The 14,794-nt window shown below is 34.5% G+C and overlaps 1 protein-coding gene and 1 long non-coding RNA gene across 7 annotated transcripts in view; one reads left to right on the top strand and one right to left on the bottom strand.

Moving 5' to 3' along the window:
• The window catches only part of CCSER1 (coiled-coil serine rich protein 1), a 1,209,213-nt gene that overhangs the window by 580,751 nt on the left and 613,668 nt on the right, over window positions 1–14,794 (top strand). The window contains exon 9 of one of the 6 annotated variants that reach the window (XM_070262258.1): window positions 6,328–8,987. The exons of the other annotated variants lie outside the window; for them this stretch is intronic. Within the exon in view, the coding sequence (XP_070118359.1) occupies window positions 6,328–6,456 (129 nt within the window). The 3' untranslated portion in view covers window positions 6,457–8,987. Of the gene's footprint in view, window positions 1–6,327; window positions 8,988–14,794 lie in introns of those variants that run through there. 6 annotated transcript variants of the gene reach the window in all.
• The window catches only part of LOC138923444 (uncharacterized), a 45,580-nt gene that overhangs the window by 434 nt on the left and 30,352 nt on the right, over window positions 1–14,794 (bottom strand). The gene's annotated exons all lie outside the window — the stretch shown is intronic.

The following is a 14,794-nucleotide window of genomic DNA, read 5'->3' as shown; positions in this document are numbered from 1 at the left end:
AAAATCAATCAGTCAAATACATAAACAAAACAAAACCCTGGACAAGATGATTGCTAAGGACTACTGTGAATTATTAGATCAGAGTAGAAAATGAGATGAAAAGCTGTGACATATACTTTGCTGAGAATTATTCAAAATTGTGTTCATTAGGCAAGATATTAATTGAAGATAGAAAAGAACTAACATTCAGAGTCAGTAATAAGTTTTGATAATTAATATTTGGTTATATATTTTAGAATATGTTTGTTTATTTTGTAGAATATATTAAATTCTGTGAATATTAAAATCTAGCTTTTCCACCCAGCACAGAGATTTGAGGATTTCCTGAATGTACTTTCTTAAGGTATTTAATGCACAGGTGTAGATTTAGACCAGAAGTCTAAACATAACGGCTAAAGTAAGAGTACTTTATCAAATTAAATTATAATGATAAAAGGTATTTAAAATAATCATGTATTATTTTTAACCTTAGGTTTAACTTTATTAAATTTAATGATATAAAGCAGAGAAATATTTTTCTCACTTATGAAAGTTTAGATCTTTTCTTCACTATTTAGTGAAGGTCTCTTTGAAGAATGCAGTGTAATTTTATTGCTAGTATGGGACTGAGGGACATCGTAAATATTAACTTCTTGTGCCTAAAATAAATCTGAGAGATTTACCATAAACATTGATGGTGAAGTGTAACCTTGTGTTTTGGGGGGACAGATATTTTCTTGTAAATGATTATTTATCTTGTAAATGGTTTCAGGAATTATAAACGGTTTTACACTGTGGGTGAAAAGTGTGCTCTGTATGATAACAGAAATTGAAGAAAGTGTATTTGGTATTTATTTATAGATTGATTGAAAATATTTCTAAATAAGTGAAGGTAACATACAAATGAAAAGAGTAATAACTTTAGTTGGACCCAAGACTGTGGTAAATGAAATTGCCCTAGTTAGGATGGGTACATGGTGCTATGAATTTACTGTTTTGTTTTACGACTAATTTGTTACTTATACTCTGTCAAAAATATTTAATGAATTTATATGGATAACCACATTAGAAAAGTGTATTGTCAGTAATTTATGATTCTAAACTGTCACGATTTTTACCACTTCACACTCTTCTATTTGGATACTTTTATTCGTTTTTTAGCTGATCTGAGTAAAAAGCATCAAATGTAGCTTTTTACAGTAGATTTCTTTAAAAACGTGTATATTTCTACTTAAAAGACCAGTTTAAATGAACCACCCAAAAGCAAAGTAAGTTTTCTGGGCAGAAAAGTTTATTAGCCCTGTCTAAGGATAAATATACACTTTAATACAGCTCTCATTACAACAATAAGGAAAAATAAAACAGGGCAAAACAAAAATAGTTGCCATGTTGCCTTCATAATCTTCCTCTGTTCACCAGCCTAACATTTACACTAGTCAGAAGGTGGTGGAAGCTATCAGTTGCCTTCACCACCACGTGTTTCTCGGCTAATCAGTAAGGGGAGCAATGACTGTGGAGCATTTAAAACAACAATAAAACTGACTAGAAGTTACCTGTATTTACTCTGACCATAAGCCATCAGTTCGAAAAATGTCAGTGATAAGACTCCTTTCTGAAAAGATTTTTTTGGGGTCTGAATTCGTATTTAGTAACTCCAGATTATCATTGAGTTTCACATTTTACACGCACTTTTAAAAATTTCACTTATCACATTTTTATTACTCATCTCTTAATAAACAGTGTATTTTTAAATGTAAGTTAATTGGGAGAACTTCCAGTTATAGAGTTGAAACATAGACAGATTTAACAGTTCAAAAATCCTCCAGCAAGCTTTAAGCTCAGTTTGTGTTTCTAATCCCTGTGGTACTACGTGTTAATATATTCAACAGTAACTTCAAAATAAGCAATGAGAGCGTAGTTATTGTAAGATGAAAGAATGGACCTTGGTTACTTCCATTCTGTCATTTGATGTAACTATTTGGAGTATTTATTTAAGACAAATAAATAGAGTGAGAACTGTGAGGTATATATTTTTTTGGAGGAAATACTTGCAAATTTTAGTTCATATATTAAATATTTTACTGAATTTTAATATCTTCAATCTGAACATTATTTTTCATTTTAAATTGTATGTTTCTTTTTAAAATGTATGTTTTAAAACTAATGTACTGATTAAAAACATTACATCAGGGCTCAATTTAGTAGTCGCCTAAATTGTGTCTTTTGCAGACTCTTGTTACACAAATATTACGTGTATTGAAACATTACTTTTTGAAACGACCATATTTACAACAAAGTTTTAACTAGCTACATTTCTTTTCTGGCCATTACTAGTATTCATTTTGTCATGATTATTATTTAAAGTAAGTTTTTCATGAAGGAGAGGAAGTTTTAAAAATGATCTGTTCCAAGTATCCAATATGGTAGATACATCACTGAGTTGAACACTTCTTCCTCCTGCAATGTGAAGACTCACTCAAAAAAGCTAGATCACATAAAAGAAAATTAGAAAAAATTATATCCCTTCTTGTGTTGTTCAACCTTCTTTGTTCTCATTCCAAAGCAAATATTGAAAATGATAGTCTTACTTGAGTGTAAGTAAACATATGAACAATCATCTTTGCCCAGCTTTTTAAAATGCCATTTACTTTATTTAAATGTAAGCCAAGCTCTCAGCTGATTTGTTAACATTTGAATAGCAAAGTGTTGGGCTGCATAGAGGCACATGTATAACTGATGAATTTTGAAAAATTGAAGGCAAGTGAAGAACTGAAAGTGTTGTATTATATGTAATCAGGTTACTATGCATAGTAAAGGGTGAACTAAAGATAAAAGACTGACTAGGAAATACGTATGGCTAAATAGCACTTTATCAAGAATCTGGAGAGAAGAGTCACTTGATTTGGTTTAAAAATATATTCAGAATTCAAATTGAATAAAATTGTATGCATGTGAAGCTTTAATAACAGAATAATTCCTACTTGATAACAGGAACATTCTTTTTGCATGAAAATCATATCCTGGATTCATCTTAAAAGTAACTCCCCACTTGCTCTACATTCCATTATAATTTATGGTATTATTTCATGCCAGTCATTTTAAGATGGAACCTTACAGGCCCGTGGATGATTTACATAAGAACAGACAGCTGTAAGTACTTTGAAATCCTCTTTCTTTCTCGTATTTAGGAAACATTAGGAACAGAAAAGAAATAGATTAGGTATACTTAAACATTATTAAAGTGTCAGGCTACTTTCCTACTTTTTCCAGGCAAATTAATTACATGTGTTCCAGAAAAGGCTTATCTCAGCAGTAATTACTCTCCCTGTCAGGTCTGTGAGACAGATGTAGAGTGTAGACAATATCCATGATACATAATGGGAATTAGCCTCCAGTGCCTTACACACTCCAGTACCCTGATGAAGAGCTGCCAGAAAGATACAATCTTTACTATTCTACCTCACTTGCTTGGGCAATCTGACGTATTTAAGTCTTTATCACGAAGTGTTGTCATATTGCACCCTGGCATGGATATAGGGAAATAACTATGATTGCCTAAATGACAGTATGAAGATGTTTACCTTTAAGACATGAGTAGGTTTTGAAAGGAGTGTGCAGCCATATGACGGCCAAATGAGGCACGTAGCTGAAATTACACATAAAGTTGTTGACATTTTTCACTTATTGTATAAGGTATGTCATATAGTTTAGTAGTCTTCCCTTCATTCTTTCATCATTTCTTTTATTATACCAGTCAAGATTCCAGTGCTTAGAGTAATTTACCAAATAAAACTATTTAAGAAGTCCAGGGGACATAAAGATAGCCAAAGACTTAGAATTAGGAAAAAAATACAAATCATGCTCCTGAATTACTGGGGGAGTAAATAATAGACAAAAGGATAAAAAAACATATATGTGTGTGTGTGTGCATGCACGTGCATATATGTTACATGTATGTGTGTAGACGTGTACAAATATAAATAAACTATATATAAAATATACATAATGTTGTACTGCACAGTAGTTTATCTTTAAACATTAGCCACTTTGAGCTGCGGACTTTGACTGCAGCAAAGGTCAAGATGAAGGAGTGGAGTGGTCTCTCTCAAGGAGCCAACATTCAAATGAGGGAGACAGGCGTAAACAAATCATTTTAATAACAATAGCTGTAGTTTACTGAGCTCCTACTCTCTGATAGGTGCTGTGATGAATGCTTTAGGTTTATTATTGCCTTTAATTTTTATAATAAAATTGAGAAGTACGCATTATTACTTCTACTTTATCTATAATAAAACTGATATTCAGAGGGATTAAGTGATTCGTTCAGGTCTGCATACTAAGTGATAGAATTAGGGTTTGAAGCAAAGTCTGTGTGACTCCATGAACATATTTTTCCCTCTACTACACCAGCAGATTTATAAGTTACAAAGAGGTGAGGTCAGTGCTACGCTATAGGACATCACAGTTCCCCTCTGCTTAGTATCGCACCGTAACAAAAACAGCAGCTCCTGTTTATAGATCGCTTAGCCTGGTACTAGTGGTCAGACTTGGGTGGTCAGGGCACCAAGTTGTGTGATACAAAACAGGAAGACTGATATCGGAGCAATTGCCTACAGCAACTGCAGCAACTTCTCACAGCCTGGAGGTGAGCATGGTGGCTTCCCTCAGGAAGGGCAGGGGACATCACAGACACACTGAGTGTCATTTCTATTACCATGTCCTTTTTCAGGGGCATTCCTTGCGTGTGAGTAAGGACTAAATGTCCATTGTTTAAAAGTTCTTGTGAAATCATGGCTTGGCATTAACATGAGTGCTGAAGACACGAAGAGAGAAAAATCTAAGTATCTTATCTAAAAGCTAAGAAAATAAATGCTTTTTAATGATCGTCAGTGTATCTCTGTCTATCTATGTGTGTGAATACAGTATCTACATACTCGCACATCTGTAGTTCATATCACCAATAAATCTACCATAGTCAGTCAAATACAGACTGAGAGAATTGTCGAAAGTGAGCAAACCTGCTAATCCAAATGAACAACAGTGAGTGTCTGATATCATCTGCTGACAGAATTATTTCACTCAGTTGATGAAGAAAACGTGAATGATGGGCTGGAGGCAGTTTTAAATAATTTAGTACCATCTCACTTCTCAACTATTTGAGCTATTTCTAGGACTATTTTAAGTTCTGTAAGGAATGAAAAGGAGGATTCAAAACTTAACCAGGCATCATTCTCACCAAGAAGGTGGGGCTTCAGTGCCCTCCTGTGTGCTCCCCTGTCACACTCAAATGTGGCTTTTCCTTGCCTTCTTTTCCTCTCCCATTGGATGAGCTCCTTATTGACGGAGACTTGTCATCCTTACATGCTCGGCATCCAGTAAAGTGGACATTCAGTAAATGTTTGAAGAAAGGAATATGATTTATATCATAGTTCTTGCTCTTATATTTTTTAAAGAAACCTTTAAAGAATCAATCAAGCAAGATGATATCACATTATAAAATTGTGTACTTTGGAAGATGAAAGACTGAAGGAAAAGAGGGAAGAAGGAGTGTGGGTTTTGCTGTATAATTTAACGGAGGAAGTTCTAGAAACCAAATGCGCGGGGTGGAGACGTGAAACAGGAAACTTGCACAGAAAATGGGTGCCACAGTGAACAATGATGATAAAATAACCAAGGAAAATAGAACATACAATTATCTAAAGACTAGTAATCAAAATAATTTACGGGGGCAAAAAGGAAAGGATTCAAAATGGATTCTAGTCTAAAATATTCTAGAAATCAAAGAAAGACTAAGGAAACAGCATTCAACAAAACAATGAAAATTTTTTCCAGAAATTTAGGTAGTGCTAATGTAGTCTACTTATTTTTACAAGAAAAAAACATTTGATTAGTAATACAATTTGATGGTTCTCTTAAGGTAATTTTTTGGAAGAAATGGTCTGTTATGTGAACAATTAGTAACAGAAAGTAGCTATGGGTAGGAAGTTAATGCTACTCAAGAAAGAACAGCTGCTGTAAAACCTAAGTATAAATGGAACAGTAAAAATAAACTTAAAATGACATATTCATAACCTATGTTTGTGAAAGTACAAAATACTGAGAAGTACGTAAGGCAAATACGTGCCTATACTATGTGTCAGTAAAATGCTAAGCAATTTGCATAAGCAAATATCTCACATCACCCTCAGTCATACATTTTTCCTTTATAATTGAGGAACTTGAGGCTTAAAGTTGTTAAATCCCTCAAAGTTACAGAACTACATGATGTCTTTTTTCTTTTTCTTTTCTTTCTTTCTTTCTTTCTTTCTTTCTTTCTTTCTTTTTTTTTTTTTTTTTTTTTTGAGGAAGATTAGCCCTGAGCTAACATCAGTGTCCATCTTCCTCTACTTTATGTGTGGGACATCTGCCACAGCATGGCTTGCCAAGCGGTACCGTGTCCGCACCCAGGATCCGAACCGGCGAACCCTGGGCTGCTGAAGCAGAACGTGTCGACTTAACCACTGAGCAACCCAGCCAGCCCCTACATGATGTCTTTTAAAGAATCTGTGCTTGTGTAAATTAAATTTGACTATGTTTGTTATGGAGAGACAAAAAGTGCTTCACTGTGATGGTCCTTGAATCAACTTATTTCTCACTGTAGCATGCACAGATTGGTGGAGTGTCAGGCTGAGGAACAAAGAAAACAGAGCCTATGTCAAGTCCGTGGTTTTAGGGATTTCAGAGCTATTGAGGTTTGTGGAACTTGGTTGCTTTGGAATGAGAGCACCTTAAAATTCTTATAATTTCCCAGACGCAATTGCCAATATTCCTTTTGTTAAATTCTCAATTCCTAGTACATTTCACAGCTCTTGGCTTATTTGACAGCCAGCCAAGATTAACTTGATTCAGTATTTAAAGGTTCCCAGGGTTTGAGGCTACTGGACCCACCTTTTCCCTTTAAACACATGACTTTGGTCATTTGTCCTTCATCTGTGAGCAAACTGGTTTCATAGCAATACTAATTAAATTACTATTTAAAAAGTGATGTGACTTTTAAAAAGAACTGTGGAGAAATAAAACACCTAATGTCAACATAATAGATGTCTAATCCATGTCAGCTCCTCCTCCCATTGTTTGTTTATTTTAGTTTTAACTCATGCTCATCCTGTATTCCATTTACCGTTCCCAACTACTCTGTGAATTATGTTGGTTCTGTTGTCGTTCTCACTGCCTTGCAAACAGGGAAACTAAGGTTCAGCACATTTAGTGAACTTTCCCGTCAGCTACTGAGCAGCGGACGAGGGACTGAAGGATGCTTTAGCTGGTGCTACCCTGCCTTTGCTTGAGACTGCCTCCTTCATGCTGTATGTGCAAAGAGATGCCTCATTTTGGAGGAGGGGAGGTGGGATAGAATCAGTTGAAAAGATTTTTGCTTATTGATTTTCACTTCCTAGCTAATCTGACCTTTTCAATTAAAAATAATAGGCACTGTTCATAGTTCTCTATCATTTTTTACACTGAGATCTTGGAGTGTATAGACTATCTTATTATAATCTGTCATTTAAGAAAACTGTATCATTGTATAATTTTCCATAGATGAAAGTCTATGTATTTTTTTTTCCTCCTCTGAACTTTGTTACAATAGGCGCATTTGTTTTAGCAAAAATACTCAAGCTACTAGAAAGATGATGGCTTGCCTGTTACACTACCCAAGTTTGGCTACATGATTTGTTTGAGTTATCTACAATATGTTACAAAAGGCAGACGCTTGGCAAGTTTAATGTCATCCATCTGTTGTAATTGAACTTAAGGTTGGGCGAAGAAGACTTTATTTCATCCTTGAAACTTGATGAACACAGCTATCTTTATATCAACAACAATGTTGCTTCTTAAAGAAGTCTCACTATTTGCTTATTGTAATAGAGGGTGTTTTTTACATAAAATAATAATCTTGACTAAATTTTATATAAAATTTATTTTAGACTACTGTATTTAATGAAAGATTTCTAGTGGCGGAAGAGAAAAAAAATATGTTACCCATTATTCCACTACCCCAACATAATTCTTTTGGATATATTTAGGTGTTTCCCCCCTTTTTTACATAGTTGAAATGACAATAACTATATATATTTTGTACTCTGGTTTTTTCTTAATTATGTATTAAATACATTTTATATGTCTAATTATTTTTCTTAAAATACATTCTCAAAAGTAGCATTACTGGCATAAGGGCAAGATACACTTTTGCACAAGCATTAGGTATTACTATATAATTATTTAACTTTTTTCTAATTCAGTGGTATAAGTACATGTTTACTAGTAATATTTTTTTTGTCAATTGTATATTAAGATAAGCATATGTTAAATGGATCCTTTTTTTGAAACAAAATGAAATTTTAATGACTCTATTTAAGTTTTCTCTCCCTACTGGAAATGTCTGCAAATAAATGGAAAATTCTTGATTTTAGTTGTATATATTCAGTGAAAGCTCTAGATCTAGATATACATTCGATAATATAAACAAAACTATGAAGTTTTTTTCTGAGACATAGCAAATGGGCAAACTATATAATAAATGGAGCTTCAGTGTTTACTATGCATAAAAAATTGTCTGGTTCTTTAAAACTAGAGAGCTTCGACAAGCATGTTAATTGCTTTGAGGAGACTGTTTTTCCTTGTTCCATGATTTTTCTCTTATTATGTATACTGAAGGCTGGTTACCAAAGAGATCCATTAACAAAAGAAGTACTGCTTTCTCGAAACATGTCGTCTCTGTCATTAGGCAAGTGAACATTATTCCTTTTGTCAGTTCCAAAATCTGCGAAAATTTTTCATATTCTTATTTTACTCAGAAGCATTTAACTACTAAAAATTCCCACCAGAGGACACTGATGAGGCCAGTCTGTCCCAGCACTTTACAGATTTGTCCTTCCAGAACTAAATGATGGGCACTTGAACGAAATATTATGGAACAATGAAATTGCATCTTATTTATAGTGTTCTTCCATAGATAAAATATTAAGCTTTTTTATAAAGGAAACATTTTCTGTGTATAAATGGGAAGATCCAAACCTACTGATAAACTAAGTACATTTTATCCTATTCATACTGCATCTTTGAGAAAACAGGAAGATGTTACGCACTTATTGTAGCTTTTAGGACAACGCATCTTTCATTATTCAGCGCTTTTCCAATAATCTAAGGAGCTGGTTCCCTTCTCTTTAACCCAAGGACAGTGTAAAGTAGTCTCTGAAGTTATAGAGACTACTAATAAGCCTCTCATTATTCCTTGGGACTTTTTTTGTTTTGGCAGGAAGAAAAGACTTATGACAAAGAATTTGTGTAACACTATAAAGACATTCATTTGTTCATTGCCACTCAGTCCTCAGTGTTAAGAGCCAGTCCATAAAACAGTGCATGACCCATAAGCACTCAAATGTGTATTTAATGAATAAATGAATGTATTATTCAAAGTAGGCAAAATATATTCCGAATTCCTCAATTGAAATAAACAAGGAAACCTTTCAGTATGTTGTATATGCAACTCTAAATGAATTTTTGTATTTTCGCAGTTTTAAAGGAAGTTCTCTGTGAGATCCCTATCAGTTTGCCCTTAAGGAAGTCATATGCCACATTCCCTTCCTCGTATTCATAAAGTGATTATTAATGATCAAAGTAAACTCTAAAGTGAATAATGTATTTCTTGATAACAACCAAGTTTTTTAAGTCATTAGGATTTCATGCATGATAAGTTGAATACTGGTACCTTGGTAAGCTGAGAGAATTATAGATACTAAACACCACGTTGTTGTTAGAGGCTACTTAAATTATTAGTTTCAGTACAATCTTCCTTTTACTGTTAAGATTTATTGGCTAATTATAGTGCAGGAAGAAAAGTTAATTCCATTCTAGGAGTATTTGTGGATAATTATCAGGTGTTTAGCACTAATGCAAATTAAGAACTGTGTCTATATTAAATATGATATGTCATTTTTTCAACTGCTTCTGATATTTATTTTAAAGTACCTTTTTCGTTTGCACCTATCAACATTTTTTCTTAGGATTTTAATTTTACCTTTTTCTAAACTAATGCAACTGATTACAGCTTTATATTTGAACTTCTAGATGCAATGATATTAAACCTGTTGGCTGCTTCACATTTAAGGCCTCTTTTATGGTGTGAAGTATTTATTACCTTGGAGCCATGAGACCGCCCTGAAAGACTGTAATCCCAGTTCAGTGATGTGCAGAATCGCTGTGTGTTGATACATGGAATTTGCCCCCTGAGCATATTTTATTTAAATCTGGTTGCAAGACATTTTCTTTTCTTTCTCCATACGTCATTGATAACATCGAATGCTTTGTCAGCAGCGCCTGGAACTCTCATCAAAGATGACAGCTTAGGAAAACCAGATTTTCCCAGAGAGACATATCCAACTAGAATATAGTTTTAATTTTGCCAAGTTGAAATAGATTATACCAGATTGTTTTAATTGTCTGCAAGACATCTGGGAGAATTTTGCTTCAGTCTAGAGAATCATATGCCACTGTTTGCCTTATGAAATGTTTGCCTTATTACAAGGAACACGACGTTTGGGACATAACAGTGCACGTTTCCTAATTTTCTGGTGACTCCACTTTACTGAATTAAGCCCAGAATGCAATGAAAGAGACTCTGCCCTTTAAAACTTGTGCTCTCATATATAACTTAAGGGTATTTCAGGAATTCAGGGGAAACAGTCCCATTTTGGTCACCTTCCCAACATTCTGAGATAGTTAGTTTTCTGTTCTGAGCTGGCATGAGATTTCTGATATTCCTATATGTGCAAATTGTAATATACTATTGGGTAGAATATTTTTAGGTAAATATAAAGTTGACAAATAGAATTTCATCCATCCTCGTCCATGCCCCTCATTCTCTTAACCTTTCTGATACTGATGAACAGGAACATGATCAGTAAGCACACACAACAGAAATCTGGATTAAGCTAACCTTCGGGTCTGTCATCCTGACGAAGGATTATTAGTCATATGTTGGAAACTACAGAACAGTTTTTGTTTATAAACTTAAAATTGATGAGCAGACACATTCTGCCCAGCCTCCTCGGCTCACAAGCCCTACTGTGTATGTAGGTCCTCTTTCCTTCTTGGCCCTCTCTGACTTACTCTTGAGATACTGGCAGACAATCTAATCCTTTTAATCTATCAAAATTTAATTAGAGATTTCTGAATTCCAACATTGTAATGTTGTATAGGGTATACATATCTAGGGAAAATAAATGATATCAGCTAGTATATTTTTAAAATTCAAGAATATGAGTAATTTTTCTAGTGAACGAGGTCTCATAGAATATTTTCATTATTACAATAGAACTGACACTATAAATTTATGTAATTATTTTAAAATATTTTAGGTGTCCAATTTAATTCATTTGTCCAGTAATTAAAATAGTTAAAATAGATAAATTAAATTAACTATTTTCTACCATTAAATACATATTTGAACTGAATTTATGTAAACTGCTCAATTTCTTTCAACCTGTGAACTACCAAGCATTTTGTGTGTCTTCCGTATTGCTAAGTGCTTTGGGGAATGTTATGATCTTTCTCCAAGAAGGAGTCTGTAATCTAGATGAGGAATCCAAAAAAACAGATGTAAGCAATTAATATCGCATATATAATTTCTTGGTTAATTTTATAACACACCTAAAAATATCAGTTCATCAAACACATGTATGAACATATATTTAAGTAAGTACAACCTGTTTCAACAAATGTGAATGAAATTTCCATGCAGCTTCCCACTACATGATCTGAAACAATTGAAATCTAAACGTGGGATAGGGCACAGACTTGTGATCTCCATATGCCTTAGATCTTGTTTGGCCTTCTATAGCAAAATACCACAGACTGTGTGCCTTATAAACCACAAGCATTTATTTCTCACAGTTCTGGAGATAAGGGTGCCAGCATGGTTGGATTCTAGTAAGGGCTGTCTTCCAGGTTGTAGAATGATGACTTCTAGTCATATTCTCACATGGCAGAAAGAGAGGAAGCTAGCTCTCTGGCCTCTTCTTATAATGGCACTAATCTCATTCCTGAGGGTTCCACTCTCATGATTTAATTCCCTCCCAAAGGCCCCACCTCCATAAACCATCACATTGGAGATTAGATTTCAATATATGAATTATGGGGAGACACAAGTGTTCATTCTATAAAGATCTGTAGAACATATGCTTACTAAATTTGCTGCAAACTCATTGCTGCATCACACCCAAGGCCCAAAAGTGGGCCAACAAAGAAAGATGACTTGCTTCTAGAGGCAGGCCCTATGCCTTGGTCCAAGTGTGTTTACAGGGGAGGAGGAACTGGAGGAGAAAGCCCACATCAACAGATCAGATTACACCAAAGGAGAGACTGTTGGAAAGGCTGAGCTCCTCATATTTCATCCTTTACGCAATCTCACCAATTAGATAAGACATTTCTCTTCTATTGTTAAAGCATAGGTTAGGGGGATAGAACAAAAACTGAAAATCCTTCTCCCATTCTTCCGAAAGAGTAGAAGTTCATACTTTAAAAACTAAGCTTAATAGGACCACTATAAGAGGAAGAAAATGCTTCCCCCAAAGGGAATGTAAAGAAGACTGATACACAAATTACCTGTTTTTTCTATATTATAGTCATTAGCCAATACTCTAGTCTTTGAGTTAGTGGCTTAGATTAAAATTACAGTCATGTGCTGCATAATGCCGTCCTGGTCAATGATGGACCACATATATGATGGTGGTCCGGTAAGATTAGTACCATATAGCCTGAGTGTGTGGTAGGCTATACCATCTAGGTCTGTGTAAGTGCACTCTATGATGTTCGCATGACAACAAAATCACTTAATGACGCATTTCTCAGAACATGTCCCCTTAAGCAATGCATGACTGGAATTATAATAAATTAATACAAAGATATAATGCAATATAATAAACTGTAAGAATATAATAGTGTAATATATATTGTATAATACATATAAAAGTATATAATATGATGTTTTATAAAGCATCCTTTTGATTTCTGCTGCTTTAGTACCTTGAGATTTATTATATCGTTAAATCTACTATTAAAATAAGCATCTTTTGGGGCCTGGCCCCATGGCTGAGTGGTTAAGTTCATACGCTCCACTTGGGCAGCCCAGGGTTTTGCTGTTTTGGATCCTTGGTGTGGACCTAGCACCGCTCGTCAGGCCATGCTGCAGCAGTATCCCACATAGCACAACTAGAAGGACCTACAACTAGAATATACAACTATGCACTTGAGGGGCTTTGGGGAGAAGAAAAAAGAAAGAAGATTGAGAACAGATGTTAGCTCAGGTGCCCATCTTTAAAAAAAAAAGCATCATTTATTTAGTTTCGTAGAGGAGAGAGGAGAGAATCCTTCATTTTACTAGAGAGAAAAAACTTTAAATCAGTTCTACCAACATCTAATATTAAATGTGTGTGGGTAGAGAAGAATGAGGAGGAAGGTGGTATCTTAATTCAGAATTAGAAAGGAGACAAAATAACCATTTTCTATTACAAAAGGAGTTGACTCTATGACATTAATTTCACCATGGGAAATCTGTAATCTTCATTTTAGAGAAATTAATTGGTAGCAGTACTATTTATGAAGTGCTGTGCTCTCAATGCCTTGAAGAACTTTTCTACATTATCATTAGCCTAAGATGTCTAGCCTGGAGGGTTTCACATTTTTCTAGCTTAGTGATTACATCCTCCCACGAAGTATCTGATGAACTGAAGAAGACAGCTCTAGATTTCAGCAAACTCAGGAGTAAGTTTTCGTGCGTGCCAAAAAAAAGTAATTTAAAATGTCAATATTCAAAGCGTTTCATATTTCCTGTATTTTATGTCTTCATTAGCTACAGTGCTTATGTATAAAACTTAAAGTAGATCACCAAAGGGACATTATATTGAAAAAAGAAACATCGTCATCTGTGAAAGCTATAGAGCCTCTCACATTCTTTTTTAATAGTTATAACCCTGTCTGCAAGTCACCGTGAATTTCCATGGCAGTTGTGGCATTTCTCATGAGAGTGTAAATTCATTTTACAGTTGGTGAAATGACATCTGGGTTAATAGGAAAGCAGAATTTTTTTCAACCACTTAAACTTGTAAAAATGACAAATAGTGAGTACCATGCTACCATGTAATCGTTACATAAGTTAGGCAGACTATCCGATTCCTCACAGCTCTGAAATGCCTCTGACATGCCCCTATTCAGTTTCACCTGTATCCTCGAGATGCTGAGTCAGCAGCTAGACCCAGTTATCGCTAAATGATGCTCTTCTTCCCCGTTAGAAGATAACTTCTAAAAACCTCTATAGTTAATATAGAAACAAGAATGACACATCTTCTCAAAAATAACCTTTATTATCAAAATATTAGTTTGTGACTTAGATAACTCACTCCTAAGACAAGAAACCGAGAATGTATTTGGAGGCAAGGGTGAGAATGAACATAAAAATCAACGTTTAATGATCAAGAAAACATTTCTGCATGTATTCCCTGACATGGTCTGGGTCGGGTTGCATTTTGTATTAAAACTACTTATGATCTCAGTTTTCTCCTTTGCCCAGGTTTTTGGCTTCTCTGGAGAATTTTAAAAGCTGGATTGAATTTTATTACATTATAAATTAAGTAAAAACTGTATTTTCCCTATTTTGAGGGTTGTCCTGGTACTCTGGTTCCTCTTCACAATAACCAAAAGTCTTAAGTAGAAAGAATCTGGTTGGTCTTGACAGTTAGTTCCGGTGACTTGTCCAATGAATGAGAATTTGGGCAGGAGTCAC

This window comes from Equus caballus, chromosome 3, assembly GCF_041296265.1.
Source record: "Equus caballus isolate H_3958 breed thoroughbred chromosome 3, TB-T2T, whole genome shotgun sequence".
Classification (NCBI taxonomy): Eukaryota; Metazoa; Chordata; class Mammalia; order Perissodactyla; family Equidae; genus Equus; species Equus caballus.
This window is presented reverse-complemented; position numbering and strand designations above follow the sequence as displayed.